The 22,950-nt window shown below is 37.9% G+C and overlaps 1 protein-coding gene across 1 annotated transcript; it reads right to left on the bottom strand.

The window, feature by feature from the left end:
* Positions 1-4,569: 4,569 nt before the first annotated feature.
* Positions 4,570-22,851, bottom strand: LOC121431323 (sodium/myo-inositol cotransporter 2-like). Its single transcript, XM_041628843.1, has 16 exons — positions 22,830-22,851; positions 20,423-20,475; positions 19,503-19,574; positions 18,591-18,695; positions 17,615-17,674; positions 16,701-16,805; positions 15,817-15,922; positions 15,103-15,183; positions 14,360-14,571; positions 12,766-12,901; positions 11,801-11,908; positions 11,170-11,320; positions 10,305-10,473; positions 9,426-9,607; positions 6,935-6,965; positions 4,570-4,809 (listed from the first exon to the last, which is right to left on the bottom strand). The coding sequence occupies exons 1-16, from the start codon at positions 22,849-22,851 to the stop codon at positions 4,570-4,572; spliced, it is 1,833 nt and encodes a 610-aa protein (XP_041484777.1).
* Positions 22,852-22,950: the final 99 nt, after the last annotated feature.

Below are 22,950 nucleotides of genomic sequence, written 5' to 3'. Positions count from 1 at the left end.
TTGAGCATTGCCAACAGTTGTCCAATAAAAAATGAATAAAATGAAACCCATCCTTGTTTAAGTTGGCCCTTTAATTCCCCCCGCCATAGGTGCTCTTTGCTCCCCCCCCCCCCCAACCCACACTCAGACACACATTTAAAACGTACTGCTCCTTTGAGACGAAGCATCACTACATGTATGTTGTATCTTTGATAAGTTTCCATTTGCATGTTACAAAAAAAAGAAAACGCAATCAATGAAAACCTTAACATTTATCCCCACTTATATATTTTCATATTTCGATATAATTGTCAACATGTACTGAAAAAGAATTGTAGTGACAGTGATGACCATTAATGCTCAGATTAAAGGTCACGAAACTGTCGATAAGTTCATTTTCGTTCACAGCATTATAATAAATTTTATTTACATTTTTTCTCATGAAAATCAACATTTTGTAAGTAGGAATAACATTTTCTCTAAAAAAAACTACACTGTTGCCTCCAGAAGAAACCGTAATTTCATCATCGAATCAAATACATATCATCGACAACAATTCCCTTTTTGGAGGACCGACTTGAAGCTGTATCGCGAGGACATATACACAAAACAATTGACACAGCAACACCCCAACCTCAGAGTATAGGCTATCAGAAATATGTCCTTGTTCGGTTGATTCCGCGACAACGCTGCTCCTGCGAGTACGATGGAATACGGGGCCCATGCCATAAGGTAGCAGCCTGTCACCAGTAATGATGTTCGGAGGTTCCAAAGGTTTTGGCGGATAATCTTCATTTGCTCTTTCAGCTTGCATTCTTTACGTTTCTTACGCTGCGGGACGCCAACTGACGCCGACGCTTCAGCTCCACCGTGGGGGGAAGCGTTTTGCAAAGTAGAGGACAGTACCTTACATGTAGGTGTTCCCGGGGCTTCTGGCACAGCATGCTCTTCTGAGCTGGCATGGCCAGTGAAGTCGATCGTGGCGCTGATACTCTTCAGCCTACCTGCAGCTTTCTCCTGCGCAGCAATTTTGTTTGTATGTCTCCGCACTATGCAAAACATTCTGGCATACACTATGATAACCACTATCTGAAGAAACCATATAAAGGCCGCAAATACTAAGCTCGGATAAAGAAAATGAGTAGGATCAATAATGAAGATCATATTATCACTTTTAAACGAGAATGTTGCGAAAGATTTTTGTGTCAGGCCAGCGCCCAGCAAAGTTATGGCCAGTACGATGAGAGTAATAACTATTGTACTACAAACAGCTCGCTTGCCATTGATTATAGCATCATACTTGAAAGGTAAGGCAATATGCAGAAAGCGATCGAGATTTACAATAACTATGAATGTAGCACTTGTAAGTGAAGACCATCGAATGATGATGGAAACTGTCTGGCTTACCAAGTCCCAACCAACACTATCTTCCCAGCCTGCCCGAGTAACAACGACCTGGGTAATTAAGGAAATAGCCGTTAACAGGTCTGATAAAGAAAGAGCGTTGATGAACACTTTCGTTGCTACACCAACTTGTAGTCGACTAGTCGCTGCCAGGTTAATCGAATTCCCAGAGATGCCGATGAAGGAGATCAGGGACCACATTACAGCATAAGGAAGGAATAGTTCATAGTATCCATCCGATTGGATATTTTCGTTTGTTGTTGACATATTCATTGTTACTTCCATCACGGTTCAATATTTTTTGTCTCACTTAAGTGTGGTTTTCCCAGGAAGGCAGTAACCAGTTTTCTCAGATTTGCTTCAACATAATAAATGAAAAAAAGAACGCATTGCACTCGCATTGCTGATTAAAGGAATGGGCTTTAATTGACATGATTTCGTGTGTGAAAGAGTCTTTCTATTGACTTTTAATCGGATAAGGAGGTTTGTCGTTGCGTTTGCAGTTAAGTTGGATGCACGGCATAAACATCCTAAACATCAACCAACTCTTGAGAAGATCTGTGACTTTGGTCACGTTTATTCAGACAAACAACGCTAAAGATCTTCTGGTCTCCATTGCATCCTCTGAATAGTTTTACGAAACCATGGTCGGTGAGAGACATGTCCTGCTGCACTGTCTTTACCTCTCCAGAGAATGATTCCACTAAAAATGCAGAGATACTAACATGATAGATATCGCGCTGATGCGGAACAATTGCAGCTAGTTCACCCTTCGAATGAAATTTGTCAGCAACGACGATTTTGCATTGTCCGACAGTTAGCACAGTAACCGCCAGACATGATCAGTGCTTCGTAGCCAATCAAAACCATGGATTGTTGTTGTTGTTGTAGTTAGATCTTTCAACTTATCAGGCTACATAATTATGTAGACGAAACGCCTCGCTGACACCCCCAGCAAGTTGAATAGGGGGAACAGTGACAGTGTTTTGGTTTAGCCGTCATCGCGTGTATAAATAATATAAACAAATTACGACGGTGGTTCCTAAAGTGAACAGTGATTGATGTTTTCATACTTTGTTTATCATTGATTAAGATGAGGCAGTGACCCCTTTATTGTGAATTGAAAGTGCAATTGCTTCTACATTGTACATTCAAAATAAATTGGGTGGTTTTTTTTTTTTGGGGGGGGGTTGCCATGATTGACTATAGGGCAGACTCATCATAATGACGAACGACCAGTTAGCCAAATAATATTCAGTTCTTTTATCATGTTTATAGCGCATAACACATAGGTAAGCATGTCATTGTGCATCTGGTCGAAATTAAGGAAGAAACTAGAAAGTAAAGTGTTTGACACTGAATTCATTACAAGTTAAACAGATACTTTTTAGGGAGGTCTTAATCAAGTGAACAGCGTCAATGTTATGTTTTAGCCAGCCTCGCGTGTATGAATAATATAAACATTTGACGTAGGCGGTTCATAAAGCGAACAGTGATTGGAGATTCCATAATTTGTTATTTCATAAAGATTAGATAGAAACCTCTTTTGTGGTGGTATGAAAGTGCATTTGCTTTTACCTTCTACATTCAAAATACATTGGTGCTATATTGTCGCCGTGATTCACTGGAGCGGCAGCCCCATCAGTCTAGTTGGACATCAATAAGTCATGACTCAGGATTCAATCAAAAACTAGACCAAGGTCCCTATGAAAGGAAAGTGAGACCTTTGGAACAAGATGGCTTGTGTGAAAACAGAAAAATAATAGAAACAGATCAATGAAAGTTTTGAGAAAATTGAATGAATAATAAGAAAAATAAATGAGCATTTGAAGTTTAGATCATCATTGTAATATAGATCCTCCATTGGCAATGCGACAAAGATGTGTGATGTCACATGTGAACAACTTTCTCCATTGCTTTTAGATATTATTTCACTCAAAATGCATCTTTTAATCACATCTTTCAGTGGATCATGAATTCTTTCTAAAGGAGGGCTTGTAATATAGATTTTCAAAGAATATATTATGGATAAAAAGTTTGTATCACCATAAGAAAGAGCAAAAAAGAGAGATTTTGGGGGTATTTTATAGTCCAGCAAAGGGAAAGTTGTTCACACGTGACATGACACACCCATGTCGCATTGCCAATCATTGGAGGATCTCCATAGCATTAGTGATCGCAATATTCATATGCTCATAACTTTCTCATTATTTGTCTGATTTTGCTAAAACTCGCTTCGATCTTATTCTCTGATTTTTCTACTTCCATACAAGCCCAATTGTTTAAAGGGTTTCATTTTCCTTTAAACATGTTAAATGCAAGGTGCGGTCAATTAGTGTTGTCTTAATCAGATAAATGCGTGTGTTTCGTCATTGAAATGTCTCTTGAAAAAGACTCAATTGGCAACACTCCAATCCCCGTGCATGTCTTTTGAGTTGATGCATCCAAACTTATTTCATACCTCACCATGGAGTGGGATTGCTTTTTATCCGAAGATTCTAGACTTGAGATTAAAATGAATAATAATTACAGAGCATTGATATCGAATATACGGCTCCTCTCGTCACCACCACCAGACCATAATCCCGACTGCCACCCCACAGACGACGATAGCATTGACCAAGGTAAACTGTTGCCATGTCGGGTTCTCCTCAATGCTCTTTATCATGCTAGCCTCCCCGGGAACGTCTTGATTATCGTCGGGGTTGAATCCAAGAAACCAATACAGATATGTTTTCCATCTTGGGGTTTCTACATCAGATCGAGTCAGATGAAAAAAAAAATTACTATGTTTTAAAGATTTTAGTGTTAGATAATCTTGGTATAATGACATAACCATCATCGAGTATCGGTTAAATGACGATATTTGGAAATTAGAATCGTACTTGGTGTTGGGGTTGATTTGCTTCTGATTAAGAATTTATTTTTTCGACTTATGGAATTGGTTTAAACAGGAACGCATCATGGGCGTCAAAGCAGAAGATTTTATCTTGTACTATTTGTAGGGGACGCAAAAGAGATGCCCCCCCTCTCCCATGAACGAAGGACAATCCTCTGCGCCGACGTCCACGGAACATAATTATGTAGAGGATACGATTTTGACTTACATCGCTATGAGCTGTCAAAATGACATGACAAAATTACAACAAAATAAATCAGCAGCTAGTCAACGTTCTTTTTCTGATGTCATGACATGTAAGAATTGTAATACTTGCCCCTTTTCTCTCTTTGCTTTTGAGTTGAAAGTTGAACAGTTTGGGAACTCTCTATAGGAACGTGGGTTGGCGTTTTTTCTTGCATTACGAGTCTTTTCCGGACATCCTTCACGGTTTTATTATTCCCTAAGTGAGTGGTTAAAGTGCCGTTGTGATTTTGCCCGTCTTCTTGGGATTTCATTCCACGGGTCCAGAAAGTCTTGCCAAGTACCTGGTGAATAGAATTGATATCATTGCAATTCTATTCGTAACCACGGTGCAGAGAGCATGATGGTAGTAATTTAAAAGGTGTTGATTAGAGCTAACCGCAATTAGTGAACCTGAACGATTGAATGCGAAATGAATGTTAATGCCTGAATTTTTCGCTGGATTGGAGGTTTTCCTGGAGGGTGTTTCATAAAGCTGTTCGTCAGTTACGCACAACTTAACGCACAACTGGGACATAAATCAATTATATGGGGATATCACGTAGCACAAGAAAGGATCCCCATTCGTGCGTAAAGTCTTTCGTATCTTACGAACAGCTTTATGAAACACCCACCTGGAAAATAGTACCATGGTTCATCTTAGCCGATAAGCCGTTCTCGGAATTGATTTTTTGGGGGTACAGACCGGCGTTTCATTCAACCGACATTAGTTGTCTGACACAATCTCAAAACAAATCAGTCAAAGTGACTAGTTGATCGGGTAAGCTGGGTGCAACTGTTATTCTAGTCACATTTGATTACGTTCTTGTCGTATTTCTTATACTACAGAGGTATTTCTGACTAGAATATACGTCAGAAGTGTGATCAAACATCGCTTCCACACAGCTGACCCAATTAACTAGGCATTCTTACAGACTTGTTTTAAGAGTGCAAGCTGTCAAATCTGACCACTTTCCTTGATTTTGATTGATTGGCTGAGAACTAAGCACTATTAATTACTATGCTAACTGTCAGATATAACTTTCTGGAAAGGCCTATTGGACCCGGGGGGGCCACTTACATTGACGAGTGGATACCATGCGCGACCAAAAAAACACGTAAAAAGGATGTCCTTTTCACGATAGGGCACGTTACGTACGTAACGTGAAAAGGGTGTCAAAAACACAAAAATAATGAAAAAAGGGTATCTATTTCGCTAGGAAAATTACGTGTTTAGGGTCGAATTTACGGAGATGATAAAACAAAATTAAAATGTTTTATAAAGGATGTCCTTTTTGCCCCAACACTACGTGTTTAGAGTCCTATTTGCGGGAGGTGTAGAAGGTGGGGTCGTACTAAACCAAATAAGGTAAAGCCGACAACCAAAGGACCCGTAACAATAAAACATTCCTGTACTTGTTTAGGGGTTCATTTCAGGGAATATTTGCCAAGAGTATCGTTTTTGTCTCCAATACTTGTTAAGGGTAGGGTTTCACACGCCAATACTTGTTAAGGGGTGCATTTTCAGAATATGGAAATTACGTGTTTAGGGTGCTTTTCGAGACCCCATGGTCGCGCATGGTATCCACTCGTGAATGGAAGTGGCCCCCCCGGGCTATTGGATTAAGCGGTTTGAAATTCAGGCTTCACTGACATCGAAACTTCAGCCTGATTTAAGTTGGGGAGTTGAGTATTTGAGCCTACTTTGAAAAATCATTTAGGAAATCATTTCAAGGTATTTTACTTCTTTTCAAATCAAAGCTAGTTTAAAATAAAGATTTGGGAATTGGTTTATGATTTCATTTGTACAGAGTAAATGTATGCTTTGATAGAAAAGGTACTTGTTTTGCTACTTGACGACATAATTACTGCGGTATGAATGTGTTTAATAGTGATGTGTTATCATCCAGTTGGGTCTGCATTACAAGACTACGATGCTCAAAATGTTGCATAATGGGTCAGGAACATGGCCAGATGTGAGAAGTTAAGGGCGTGACGTGGAGCTATCAAGACTGCTGGCTCGTGCGCCATTACTGCAGTTGCATCTTTTCTATTCTTGCCGGGTTTTCCCAACATTTTTCTGTGTTTCTTGTCTTTACACTGTACAAAAAAAATTGGGTAAAATTTTCACCACCGTGAGGGTAATTATGCTTCCAACCAATTTTGGGCAGTATTTTACCCAATGCCAGAAAGTATAGTGTCCAGTAAGGTTAAACAATAAGCAGCAGTTACATTAAAATAGGTACAATTTTCATCACAGTGGATAAATGAAAATGCCGAAAAGAAATGCCGAATGTTGGTTGGACCCATAATTACCCTCATGGAGCACTTTTACCCAATATTTTTCTAGAGTGAAGGCGCTGTTGGTCATCCAGCGTAAACAGGTTGACCTCCAAACTTTGCGTGGCTGCATGAGCAGTTACATATTACCTGATCGAGTGTAGGTTTAGAGGTGAACAGGCTAATGGTCCAAAGGGTGCGTTTATTCGACACTTTTTTACCCTAGAATCATGATTAGAATCATGATTCAAATCACGATTCTGCAGAATCACGATTGCGTTTAGTCGAAATTGAATATAATCATGATTAGAATCACAAACATGAAACACGAAAAAAAGGGCGTTTGGAAAGACGTTTCTGTAGAATCACGAACGAAAAAGGTCGTATAAACGATATCGTGATTTGAATCATGATTCTATGACGTCATTGTGTCGTGCTTCTTCCGGGTTCGACTCAAAGGCGCGCGCTGTGTTTCGTGCAGGTTAATTTTCGTGTAGCAGATTGCCATGTACTAGTACCGGTATATGCCAATTGTCATGTGCATTTAGGAATTATCATTCTGTGTATTGTACCCCGGGGTTGTACTGTAGCGTCATTTGTATATTTCACTCAGGGTGACCAGATTTCACAAAATGAAATACGGGACAATTGACAAACGAAGATCAACAAAGAAGCCCACACAAAGTGTGGGCTTCTGAGAATCCATAGTATAATAATAAGACTTTTGAAAAAAATATAAAGAATTAGAAGGGAAGGTGAACGAAAGAATGAAGGAGAGAAAGAAAAGAGATGATTGGGAAGGAAAGAAAATAAAGGAAAACAGAAAAAATAACAGAAAGTTAGAATAAAAGGATGAAAGAAATAATAAAAGAGATAAAAAAAGGTTTCCGTCATTCTTTGAAATGAATATAGAAAGAAAGGAAGGAAGGGAAGATTAATAAATGTCTCGCAAAATAAAGGAGACAATTAAAGGGGGAAAGGTGAGAAAAAGAAGGAGGAAAGAAAGAATGAAGGAAATAAACATGTTTCCTTCATTCTTTGAAAGAAAGAAACAAAAGAAAGAAAATAAAAATAAGGGAAAAGAATAAGAAGGGAAAAATGAAGAAAGGAATAAAGAATGGAAGGGAAGAATGAAGGGGAAGAGAACGAAAAAATAGAAAATAATGGAAGGAGAGAAAGAACGAAAAGAAACAGGAGACGAAGAGAGAAGGAATCCAAGGTAATTATAAGGAAAGAAAGAATGAAGGAAATAAAAAAGTATATTGGATAAAGAAGGAAAGAAAGAAAAATGAACAGAGAGAGAAAATAAAATGTCGAGTAAAGAAAGATAGGAAATAAAGATAGATGGAACAAAAAAGGGCAAGCAGAAAGGATAGGGTATATATAAAATAAAGAAAAGGGAAAAGTTCAAACTTCAAGTAAACAAAAAATCCAATCATCTAATAAAAATCATAACTTTATTTGGTGTTTTTTTAAATGTATTTTTAAAATTTTAAACATAAAATGTTTTAGAAATGAATAAAATTTCAAAGTGAAACATATTGTCAAACTTAAAAATTAGATGAAACATCGCGGCATCGTGCACACCAAGACTCAAAACGAAAGCTGAAACAACTAGATCTATGAAAAGTCAATAACATTTTCCTCTGATTACATCTCCAAATCATTAAACTGAGAATCCATAGTATAATTATAAGAATTTCCCGCCGATTTTGTGATTATTTTGGTGGAAAAACTGTTTATCATGTGAGGTGTTTGCACCATTGAGAATTTGCTTCGATCCTCCATGCCTAGCTAGTAGCCTGCCACGCACAGGCAGGAGGCCAGTTCGTTTGCAATGTATTAGCAAGAAATCATCGCAGAACTTGCAAGTTTACAGTTATCGATTTAATTGTTGTCCCTGCTTCGTCAGCTGTTGGTTATTTAATGAAAATTCGTCACTTTTAAATGTATTAACTACATTTTGTTCAATATTCTGAAATACGGGACACTCTCGGGAAATACGGGACGTCTGGTCACCCTGATTTCACTGTTTTCATCAATCATGTCTTCAAGGCACAAATTGGACTGACGACGAACTCAGGGCTCTGCTTGTGCTTTGGGCTGGGCCTGAAGCACAAGCATCCCTTACCGGGATTCACAGAAATATAAGACGATCTAGTCCCTTTCAGCGGCGCTTGCAAGGGAGGGATTTCAACGGAGATGTGGCACCGCCTGTCGAGACAAAATTAACAGAATTCGTGCCCAGTACTACCGAACACCATTTTTGATGAACCGACAAGATTGAATACAAGTAAACAAAAACAATACGAGGTACAATACACGGAATTCTGGAAGTAAAAGATTTATTTTTCGGAAGCCGAGTTGCACTTGCACAAACGATCGCGCGTTAGCTCCGGTGGCAGCAAAAATCTAGCAGCCGACGTGAAGTTAGAAACACGCGCGAAAATGTTGACCTATACTTCCTGGGTCAAACTGCGCACTGTGATGCGCACTGGATCGGCCCGAATTCAGGGAGAAACAGCGTTAGAAAGATGGTCGTATAAACGCTGATTCTGTCGGATCGTGATTCATGTTGCTGTTTTGAATCATGATTCAAATCGTGATTCCAATCATGATTCTGGGTTGAGGTCGCATAAACGCAGCCCAAGTCACAACCAGGCACACCAAGGTCACGATGCAATTGTAGTAGAGGAAGTGGACATTCTTGACAACCGAAGGTCGGCCATCCTGCGATCCACAGGCTGGTGCAGGATAGACGATGTCAAGGATCATCCGTATCACACCAAGAACAACGCCGATGGAGAAACCCCAAAAGGCTCCCTGATGACAGGAAGGAGATAGAGAAGGTTGTAAAAACCATCATTACTCTTTATCGTTACTCTTTCAGAGTTTGAAATTGTAATACATTCCAAACTGAAAATCTTCTGCGAAAGTTTTCATTTGAAAATTTGATGTAAGTACACTACCCTCTGTTTAAATATTCATGCATGCATAAAGGATCTTAATTTTAATGTCCTCTTTTCTGTATCTTAAATGCATATGGTAGCTCGAACAAGATGTGACAAAATATAAAGATATACTATACGTTTTCAGCATGTCAAGCTTTAACATAGTTCTTATCACACACTACAGATCAATTAAGACATCTCTAAAAACATACCTCTTTTCCAGTAAGCCATTTCCTGTGTCTCTCTTTTGTATATGCATTTTTATTGTAATTATGTATTTTGATATTTATGTTTGTAAACGCTGTGATATAGTTTACTATGGAGGGTATACCAAATGCTAGTTATCATTATCATTATTATTATTATTATCATTATTTTTATTTTTATTATTATCACTCGATTAAAACAGAAATATTACAGAAATACCATTAGTGAACGACTGAAATTTTATTAAAAACCAAGGAGATTAGAATAAAACTGCTATGGATGAAAAGCCAATGGTGAATTAAAAACTTTTTTAGGCTGGATCTTTAAGAAAATAACAGACTTTGAGTTATATATATATATACCTTCTCGTTGGTCCTGACTGAGATTACTCCAGAGACGAAGCAGACAAAGATAGGTGGAGCAAAGTAAGATTGCAGAGACTGGATGTACTGGAAGAGTTGGCCACCTTGTGCTACCTGGACTATGGGAACCCACAGGATACTGATGGCAACGAGGACAAGGACGAAGAGCCTTAAGAGATAAAGATAAAATCGAGCTGTATGATCTGCGAAATAATTAATGAATGGAATCATCTTGATCACTGTAGATATTTTTCAATTCAATTCAATTTTGCATTATTTCATTCTCGATTGAAACTATGCGTAGTACAAAATATCAGGAACTAGTAACAAGCAACAGTAAAATGAAAACGAAATTGGCAACTGCATGAATAAAGTCAAGAGGCCCTGCATGAGCACAGTTCCCACATTATGGATTACGTAGATTGCATTGTAAAGAAAGGGTTACCAAAAAAAAACTATGTAACTAGTTATAGAAATTAAATTTTCAGATAACAATAACTGTAAATTTGTAGAGCTCGCATACAGATAAGTTGCATAAAACTTATTCCAGCCAATTACACCTCTGATGTTGCGTTTGCAAGCCTTAATTTCTGGGGTTTCTGTTTGGTCAAGCAGTCATACAAAGGCAGCTGTTATCCCCACGGCACTTTTTACGCTTTTTAGTTTACATTCCCTCCCATCGCAAAAGATTAGTAAAAATAAACGTCAAAACAGCTTCACCTATAAATGTTTACCAAATATGGAGAAACGTTTCGTCCATGTTCAATGCATGCATGAGGTAAAGTGAGTGAAATAGTGAAAAAGAAATCAGACGGATTGTTCTATATTATATAGATATGACTTGACTTTTTTTAATCATCCATACCTTCCAACTATCATCAACTCTCGGTTCTTCGCATTCGGACGTAGGCGGCGCCACAGGTCCATGGTGAAAATGGTACTCCCACTGTTGAATATGGATGTTAATGAGCTCATCAAGGCGGCTATCATGACGGCCATCATCAACCCACGAGCACCTGAAAAAGAGTCACGAAAACACACAAATGATCAGGGCCCCGTCTTACAAAGAGTTGCGACCGATCCGATCAACCGCAACTATGGAAAGCAAGCAACGTCAACATTTTAAGTGCACGTTCGTTCGAGATATTTTCTTACTATGAAAATTCAGCATGCTTCTCTTTCCCCATTCCACAGAGTGGAGACCCTTGAAGGATCTTCGTGCAAATTTCCAGAAAAAAAATATGATATAATGATTGATTGATTTTGGGTTAATTGATCAGATCAATCGTAACTCTTTGTAAGAAGGGGCCCTGATTTGTATGAATACTAGTAATAAAATTCGATTTCTTGAATGCTATATCAGATACATGTAAATTGCATTCAGCAGCAAGGTCGGATATATTGCACTCATCTTCGACTTGAGCAATATTCATGCTGATAAAGACAATGTATATGATATTCTATGGAAGTGCATCCATTGCATTAATATACCTTACCGATTGGCATGAGTCTCAGGATGAGCAGAGGGTATGCTATGTTTGAACACGAGGTTGGGTTCTGGCAATACTTCATACACGATTCACTGTCTGTACATGCGACCTCATCTAAAATAGAAAAATAAGATGAAGAATTCTGATAGAAAAAAGCAAAACACAATCCACATTTCCACAATTAACCAATTTACTACTGAAACGTGTAATTATATACTTTTTTACAGATCATATACCTGTTTCAGTACACTTGTAACAACAACAAATTTACAATAACAGTTAAAGTTTCTGAAATCTCTATTTCATAGAATCTGATTAAATTTGTTATCGAAATTATGCATTTGTTATTATAACAAGTCTTTATGAAACGATACAAAGATATGGTTCTAGTAGGCGACAGGTTCAGAACTATGGAACAATTTTTTCTTCGACTCTTTCAGCGAAATAAACCGTAATCATTACGATTGTGTGAAATTATTGATAGTCTCTTGCAATAATTCTTTGTTCTATTTGTAACGTCAAAAACAATATGATTGCTAGAAACAATAAAAAAGAGTTTAATGTAATGTGTGATAAAATTGCGTCTCATTTATTCAGTTTTAACTTCAAGGGGGCAACACTTTCTTCTCAGAAAGAGAAAGGAAAGTGAGCATATCCATGAACCCAAAAACATTCCATTCACCTAAACTTGTCCATGACCAGTGGCGTACAGATCACAGATGGGATGGGGGGTTATGGGGAGGAAACAAAAGGAAAGGGATAAGGATGAAATATGATAAATTTTCTGAATAGTATGTCAAAATCTATCACAAACTTCGATTTTTATAACAAAAATGTCGAATTTCTTCGACAACCTTTTACTAATTATTTTACGCGATATGCCATATCGAGCCCCCCTCATTGTTTGGGGCTCATTACAACACTGTCCATGACACTCAAAGAATAAAGAGGTTAGGGATGTGACGTCATACCTGTATAGAGGACTCGAGCGATCATTCCTGGCATCACGATGAGGAATTGTGGGAGGAATTTGAGGTAACTTGCGACGATAGAGGCGCCCTTCGCGTGTGTGACATTCTTCGCTGCAAGGGAACGTTGTACGATGACCTGTAAGGCGGAGGTAAAACAGGCCCAAGCATAATATCATTAAGGTTTTCCTGGTAATAATATGCAATCTGTGATGCAGATGGCAAATGTATCAGGGGTTCCCCAAGGCGCAGTTTTTGGAACTTAATATTTAATCTACAATAAAGACCAACCTTAACGAGATAATACTGAGCAAGTATATCAGCTGATAACCGTAGTACATAAAACTCAGCGCATTTTTAAGTAAAAGGCTAAGGAAGAAGAGCCTACAGGCTTTCATAAATGTCATGTTCTCAGAATAGTTGAATCAATATTCTGATTCACTAACCAATTGAAATTTGCGAGGTACAGTGTACTCTTTTTTACTCATTTATTGATGTATAACTTCTCTGTTATTTAATCCAGTACACTATACAGTGCGTCCCAGAAAAAACGAACCCGAGATTCAGCGATGATTATTCTTAACTTAATCACAAATACAATAAACAAATGACGTACCAATGTAAAGCTTAGAATCTCCTCTTTCATCTGATTTTACTTAGATTATTCCTCTTTCACGCATTAGTGAGCAAAAACAATTTGAAGAAAGGATAAAAAAACTCATTTGGCTGGGGTATCTGAATTTCAAAAAGAAAATCACATGCCGAAAAGTTCAATATCTGCTCTTTTATTTGATACCTTAATTACAAAACATGGTCAAGAAGTAAAAAAAAAGTTATGTTCCCTCGAAACAATGCTTGTATTTCCATAATTTCATTAAATAACGTGTTTTAACCGGTTTCCCACAGAAGCTATCGCATGGTTAACAAAAGACTTAATGCATGGCTTATCGTCAACAAAACGGAGTGTCGAGTGAGTTTGAACGCTAGCCTGTAATTATTGAAATTCAAGCCTTATTTCAAATAACCAGAACTTTCTTGACCATTTTCTGTAATTAAGGTATCAAATTAAAGAGCAGATATTGAACTTTTTAAAAATGTGGTTTTCTTTTTGAAACCCAGATACAGACCGCCAAATGACTTTTTGGTATCCCCCCTTCAAATTGTTTTTGCTCACTCATGCATGAATGAGAAATAATCTAGGTAATTGCAGATGAAAGAGGAGATTCTAAGCCTTGCAAAGGTAGGTCATTTGTCTATTGTATTTGTGATTAAGTTATGATAAATCATCGATAAATCTCGGTTTTGTTTCTGTGGGACACACTGTATAATGGGTGTGTTCTACTATTATTTCAAAATAATGTATTCATTCTCAGAAAGCCAATTCATGAAATGAATTTTCCTTAATCTACAACGCATGATAAATTTAAAAATATATATTTCAAGGTCCGGGTAAAGCTCACTCTGGGGAAATAGGTTACTTGGGTGTTATGCAAATAGAACGTAAGAACTGTAATGTAATTAGTTTGCACTTCCAGCATTTTACAATTTCATGGGTGGCCAAGCTAGATAGAACTCTAAAATCAACGTATTAGATTACCTGGTCAGTACACCAGTACCAAGTACCTATCACCATGATACCAAGAGCGGTCCCGGGCCATGGTTGATCCGAAGTAGTTGCATCCCGGATCATACTAAAGGCGTCTTGTCTCGGGTATCCGCAGGTGGAATCCGTATCGTTCAGTGTGGAAGATGGAATGGACTGCATGTATTCTAGCCTTAGTTGTTCCAGGCTCCCTATCTTGATAAAGCCTGTGTAGTTCCAATTGATCATTAAAAGACGTTAACAAATTAGGATATCACCAATATTTTCAAAAGAGAAAAAATGTATTTTGTCACTTAATGTTTGGAAGACATGGTTGTAGTACTCGACCCAGGTGAGGTGAATGGGTACCCGGTAGGAAGAAATTCCTCGAATGCTCGAGCGCCCGATCAAGGTAGCCGTGCTAAAGCCGGGGTAATAATAATATCAGGGCCGGCTGGGAGAACAGTTTTCGGAACTGAAGTGGCTACCCTGGGTAAATATGCCGTGTTATTAGTATTCCAAAGTTACTAGGCCTAACCCACGACCCTCTGTTTCAAAGTCACAACGCCCAGTTAGATTTGCGGCAGGTTTCATAAAAAAGTACAGCAATTTCAAGTTTTAACATTATGGTAACTACCATGAACACGTTGGCTTTTATTGGCTGTAGAGCCATGTTACCATGGTAACTGTCATAATACTGTTGCAACTCTTTATAAAAATGGCCTCATCATTGGTCTGATCTGCCATAGCTCGCTTACTTGTTACCATGAGATATGAGCCGCCAATAAGCATAATCAAAACTTGAAGAGTGTCCGTATAGATCACTGCTGCAAGGCCACCTGTAAAGGGTATAATGATTACTCAATTATTATCATTGTGATAAAGAAAGCTCGAAAACGGGACTTGCTAAAAACTTATTTCAGGGGAGCGTTTCACGAAAGGACTTGTCGGACGTTTTATCCGATAAGTCTTGTTTTATCCGAAAGTTAACATAGGAACTTAGTATCTCAGCCAATCGAAGAAAGATGTCAGATCTGACAACTTGTCAGATAAAATTTTTGACTTAACATTCCCCAGAACGACCCCGGCAGTCTATGACAAGTTTGTTTCGAGTAAATCAAGAAAAATCAAAATAAGTTTTCTGAATGTCCATAAAATGCGGATTTTTTTCAGTTTTTCATTCATTTATGGCATTTCTGGGTAGAATAGGCCCACCAGGGTCCCGTTGTACAAAGAGTTGAAATCGATCCGATCAACCACAGCTGTGGAAAGCCAGAAAGATCTATATCTAAAATACATTTATTTGTTCAAAACATTTGATAGATCTGGATCCCGTTTTATAAAGACTTGTTATAATAACAAATGCAATATTTCTAAAAACAAATTTACTTTATCTACATCTATCCTAATGTCAATAGTTTATTGTAGTATTATCATAGTATCGACAACCATATGCATGGTGTTTTTATTACCTGTGATGGTGTAACAAGCAGTTACAGCTAAGAGCACAAATATTGAAGCATATATGTTCCATTGAAAAGCCTGCTGAATGAATACAGCTCCAGCGAAAATATCAACCTGCAAAAAAAATCAATAAAAGTCAACACGTGCTTGACCATTTAACTGTATATACTGGTGCTTTTAATGTTTTTTTTTATAGGTGTTTATTTTTGTTTACTTTGTTGAATTACAAATTACATTTTAATGAAGGACTATAAATGGCTTGAGTGATTGTAACAATAAACATGCAAACGAGAGAATATTTCTCATGATATGTTTTTTTTTCTTTCAACTTCGTTTGAAACAAAAAAATATTGGATGACATTTAAAATATGATTTCAATGTATATGAATTGCACTAACGTACAGTAACATCGAATCAAATGTTATGCATTCGTTATGATTTCTTGAATGATAATAATAATAATAATGATTATAATATAGGGTATTTATATTGCGCACATATCCACCTTGTTAGGTGCTCAAGGCGCTCCTATATTACCCGGCTAAGCTAGGCGTTCATAGCGCACACAGCTTTTTAAGGAATTACTTCTACCGGTACCCATTTAACTCACCTGGGTTGAGTGCAGCACATTGTGGATCAGTTTCGAACCCACGACCCTCTGTTTCAAAGTCCGAAGACTAATCCACTGGGCCACAACGCTCCACGTGATCATGATCATTCACGAAACATGGACAAAGGATTACTAAATAAACATTCCCAAAACATTGATAAAAATCACCAAATTTCTTTAAAATGCCATTCAATGTTTCATTAATGATTCAAATTTGGTAGACAATGATACATAACATTGCATCTACATTATATTCATAAAATAACATACATGTATACTCACGGATATTTTTGTAAATACATAAAGGAAAAGTGCGAGGATAGACATCGCTATCCGAAGTCGCTGACCTCCATAACGAACACGGAGATACTCGGGCATCGTATAGACCTGTGAGGTACAACACATAAATCGGGTATTCCTAGTTATTTCAGTTCAAACGTTTGTAGCATTTCATATAAGTTTATATAAGAAAATACCATCGATAAGCCTATTTACATTCATATTCCACTTTAATTATTTCTATGAAGTGTTCAATTGAAAGACAAGATTGGATTTACATATGCAGTTTACTAATCATATCATAATAATAATCACTGTCTTTATAATAGTCCATTTCCCTTCTCTGGCAGAGTCCATTTCATTTAATACAACAATGAAAAATGTTTTATTAAATGAAATGTCACGATTCAAAATAATATGAAAATCATAAAAAGTTATCATTATACTACATATATCATAAATCGAATAATTCTACCACAGTTCATCTATTTTCGTATGAATAGTTAAATACAAGTTGTGAGGTGGGAATGCCATCACAAAAATAAAACTCATTTTTCTATGCAAGCACGAACAGAGCCAGCACAAAGCCAAATTCAATCTCATTCAAATCAAACATCTTCGAGTCTTGGTCAACACAGCTACCGGTACATTGGACTGAATAACAATGCACTTTATGATTTTACGACGCATTGCCAAATTTGTCCAAGAGATTTTTCAATAATAATATTTTATTGGCGGAGTTCTGACCCGCTTCACAAACTTACAATCAGTACATTTCAAGGAATGGAATGCCTCCTTTATAAACATGCACGGTGACAGGATTTTAGAAAATCCATCGCGTCACATTCCCGCTCCTATCAGATTCCAATGCGTTTAATAAATTTATTCACTATTTAACATAGATAAAGATATCTTACCCCAGAAGAGACGTAGACAGGTAGAAATATCCATCCCAAAAGAAGAATGGCATATCCTGACTAGGAAGCATAATCGAATGAAATTGAACAGAAACAGAAAGGATGCTTACATATCGTCGGCCTTATGCCAAAAGGGCCTTAACTGCTTTTGGCCATTCCGAGATAATGGCGTTTAAAGGTTTTGGCCTCTCTAATAATCAAAAGTTTGTGGTCGTTTTTTTGCTTTTGAAGCCAATTTCGATAAACGTGTTAAGTTATTAAGTTTTACATGAAATGTGTTAAATTTATTATAAAATATTCAGAACCCCTAAAATCGGGTTAAGGCCCTTTTGGCATAAGGCCGACGATATTTGCGTATTTAATCTCCGAATATAATTAAAATACTTATATATTCATGATGTTCTCCTATCCCCCCCCCCCCGTTATTAGAATTGAAATATTGGAAATAACTGCTATTGTATGAAACAATTTTGAATTTTCATTCAAATGCTTTATCTCCTATTGTGAGATTAATCAGTGTCCTCTTTTTTGTTAGGTCTAAAGAAGCAATATCTCAGTTTGTAGAGTGATGGTTTCCTAATCTGACGACTCTATCTCGACGCCAAGTCGATTCGCTCATACTTTATGATTTTAAAATAGATTCCTAGGACAGGACCGAAATCATTATTCTGGTTACTTACTTATAATGATGACGAAAATAATGATGAAAATAATATTGATGATAACAATAATAATAATAATAATAAATAATAATAATAATAATTCTCATCTGCACACGGTAGTCACTTCAGCTCTCAGTATGAACTGCTGTCCAAGTGGGCCCTGCGTGATATTATAATAGGCAGAGATAGAGTGTGGGGTGAGGGGAAGGGGGTTTGCGTGTGTGAGAGAGGGCGAGACATAAAGAGAAACAGAGAGAGAGAGATATTTGAGGCAATGTGGAGTCGTTTTACTTTCTCGCCCCCTTATTATTTACCATAACTTCATAAGCGGCCACTGCTAGTCCCGATGCTGCACCGGTCCCTGCTAATCCGATAAAATGTCCGGTTCCAATGTTACTCGCAAATAATGATGCACCAATCTGCAATCAAAGAGATACATCATTATTGATTGAACATGTATACTTCACACTAAAAAAAATTTGAGCCCTAAATGAAACACTTGCACCAACCTTTGGGGTGAAGTCTTGCACTCTATAAAGTGGTAATGGGTGCAAAATTGAATTTTTATTAATACTTGCACCAAAAATGCTCGTTTGCACCCTAAATGGTGCAAATTATCACATTTAAAGGTGCATAATACTTTACATTAAAAAGGTTCAAACCTTTGTTACTTGGTTCAACTCTAAGTTCAAAATTCCACTCTGATTAACCAATTAAGGATTTTTTTCTGAAAACTATATTGTTTCGGTTTAGTAATTTTTCCTAGCATTAGTCCAATGGAATAGTATAAAATCCTGTGAAATAAAATTACAATGGTAAAAAAATTGAAGTGAGGAAAAACATGTCTGAAGATGCAAACCAAGTTATGACATATGCAGTATGAAAAGTATACCTTCATTATTTATCTCATCAAGACATTATTATCAGGTACTGACAGGTAGCATTTTAGTGAGCTCTTAAAGCGAAACTGATACGAAGAAACTACTGCGTCTTAATCCCGGGGAGCGTTTCATGAAAGGACTTTTCAGACCCCCCCCCCCCACAAGTCCCTTTTATCCGACAGTTACTATCGTAACAGTGCATCTCAGCAAATCAAACTCAAGGAAAGATGTCAGATCTGACAACTTGTCGGACAAAAATATTGATGAAACGCTCCCCAAATCATTGTTTTGATTTGTTTTTTGTTTTTTTTTTACTATCATTTTTTTAGGACGCCTGTTACATACCGGTAACCACCACATTGATCGTCCTGCAAGGAAGTATCCGCTGGCATTGCCCCTGTTGGTTCTGTACATAGACTGAAGGAAGAACAAAAACGTGTTTAATATCTTTTTTTTAACACCCGGCCCAAAAATGTTACAAAAATAGAAATTCTGTATTGAATTGAATTTATTACCAAATATCATTGTCAGGTACAACTACATGGAATAGTACCTCACATATAAACAAAACATTTGGTAATTGGAGCTAGCATAATAGCAAGATGCTAATCGAGGTGAGCACCAAATAATGTCATTATCATAGTTTAAAGTACTAATTATACTTATTACTGTTGCAGACAATTGTGGTCATTTTTAGTGAACATAGAGACACTATTTACAAGGAAAAATAAATAGTGTAAATATGTTCACTGTGTAGAACAGTGGTCACCTGAAGATTACTGAAGGTCCCACGAGCAACATATCCACCCCCTTCTCTCTCCCATTCTTTCCCTCCCTCTTCAGCTTTCTCTCTTTACACAACAAAACTGGTGATGATCGGTGTAGATGAACTTGGAGGACTGAACCAGTCACTTTACTCCGATGTTAAATAATTGTTAGTGTTTGTTCATTTCCTATGCATGGGTGTCAATTTACCATATTTAGTTAACTTTTATGCTATTTGGTGTTATGTTCAAACGCTATGGTGTAAGTTTAACACCACTGGGTGTGTCCTCTACGCCCCTCTTGGGCTTTCACTCTCTTAAAAACATACAACACATGTTATCAAGAATTTGCATGAAACTAAAAAAAAAATGTTGATTGCGTGAAAAAGTACCACACTCTAGCTTATTTATGGTTGTTTTCCAGTCTAATTATATTCAGGTTTAATCAGCCAAAAGAGGGCAAAAGAGTATTCAAGCGAAAAAAGTCAATAATATACTTACCCATAAACCGACAATGATGACGAAGACGAAATAGATGACGATAATGACAATATCTGTCACGCCGATTTTACCTTCGACATCTTGGTTTCCGTCAGTCCCTGCCATCCTGTTTCATGATACTACCTGGATTAGTTTTCCTTTTTGATAATCGCATGTTTCATGAATAACTTCACTGTAGGTGAAAGAGATACCAAAGTCCATGTTAAATATAGTAGCAAACCAATCTTAGTTTATTACCACAGGCATGCAGCCACCACCTCCGTATATTTTGTTCTTCTTATTATTATCATCGTTATTTCTGTAGTCCTATTTTTTTGTTGTTGCTGTTGTTGCTATTAGTATTATTATTACTTGCTATTGTTGTTATTCAGGTGATGCCACGGAAATGAGCTGACCATGCAAAAACGAAATAAGAAGGTATTTTCTAAAAGCTCTTTGCATGTATAAAGGACGGTGGGGTCAGAAGACCCCCCCCCAAAAAAAAAAAAAAAATAATAATAATTAATAAAAAGAATAAATAAATAAGAATAAATAAATAAATAAAATAAAAAATCTGCGGCCCCTTGATATCATCACCATTACCATTCTCACTACTTGTATCATAGTTGTCATTGTAATTATCGTTACAATTATTGTCACCACTTACCGCAGTGTCACACCATTCTGACAGAACTATCACACCACCATCACCATAATTGATTCCACACCTAAATATTAACCTACACCTTCATCTTCATATCAACTACCAGGCTTCACAGTCCAACACCTACCACAACTTCATATCCACGATCACCGCTACTACCAGGTTTTTGTCATCTCCATTATGACCAGAGAAGGTGGCTCGGTGTTGGGGCGCCTGCCTCATGAACAGGAAGACATTGGGTCGATCCTGAGGTGAGACTTCAGGCTCTCTACGCATTAGGTGTGGAGAAGGGTAATAATAACATGATGTTAAACAGGGCCCACTCTGAGAAAAGTTCATAGGAGCTGCAATGTCGAACCTGAGGGTTATTATTACCACACCTGCCACATCTTCATCATCACCACACCTACTACATCTTCATCACCACCATCACCTGCACAGTTACCACACTTTCATCACCACCACCACCATCACCACCATCATCACCACACCTAACACACCTTCATCACCACCATCACCACACCTAATACATCTTCATCACCACCATCACCTGCACAGTTACCACACTTTCATCACCACCACCATCACCACACCTTCATCACCACCATCATCACCACACCTAACACACCTTCATCACAATCACCACACCTACCACACCTTCATCACCAGACCTAACACACTTTCATCACCATCACATCACCTATCACACCTTCATCACCACCATCACCAGACCTATCACACCTTCATCACCACCATCACCAGACCTAACACACCTTCATCACCACCACCATCACCACACCTGACACACCTTCATCACCACACCTACCACACCTTCATCACCACACCTACCATACCTTCATCACCACCACCTCCATCACATCTTCATTACCACCATCACCACACCTTCATCACCATCACAACACCTACCACACCTTCATCACCACCATCACCACACCTTCATCAATACCATCACCATACCTAACACGCCTTCATCACCACTATTATCACCATACCTAACACAATTTCATCACCACACTTACCCATCTTTATTACTACCATCACCACACTTTCATCATCATCACACCTTCATCACCACCACAACACCACTATCACCACACCTGCCCATCTTCATTCCTACCACAATCAATACACTCACCACACATTTACCACTACCACCATCATACCAACCACATTTTATCAACACCATCACACATCCACATACAGCATTATCACCATAAATCATAAATACACCTACGGGACCTTTATCACTGTCAGCACCACACCTACAGCACCTTTATCATCCCCACCACCACCATACCTACAACACCTGCATCATCACCACCACATCTACCACCTAACCATCTCCACCATCATCACACCCAACATACCTGTATCACCACCGCTACCTTGATCAGACCTACACCTTCATCCTCCCCATCCCATCATCTCCACCACTACCATCATCACACAGAATACACTGTCATCACCACCACCACAATACCTACCACACCTTCATCATTACCACAATCATGCCTAGCATATCTTCATCTTCCCCATCGCACATCCACCTTCAACATCACCACCAACTCCACAACTACCACACCTCCTTACCACCATCCCCACACCTCGATCTCCTCTACAATCACATCTTTATCACCACCACCAACAGACATACACCTTCATCATCCCTGCACCACACCTTCATCACCACCGCCACCATCATACCTATCACACCTCAATCATCACCACAATCGCCACACCTACCACATGGATGCCTGACATGCATTGTGATGATGGTGTGGTTCATCACTATAATTTTATCGTTACCTCTATCTAAACCACCATCAGACCTAAAACACCTTCACAATCACCATTTCCAAACCTA

Source organism: Lytechinus variegatus, chromosome 1 (genome assembly GCF_018143015.1).
Source record: "Lytechinus variegatus isolate NC3 chromosome 1, Lvar_3.0, whole genome shotgun sequence".
NCBI lineage: Eukaryota > Metazoa > Echinodermata > Echinoidea > Temnopleuroida > Toxopneustidae > Lytechinus > Lytechinus variegatus.
This window is presented reverse-complemented; position numbering and strand designations above follow the sequence as displayed.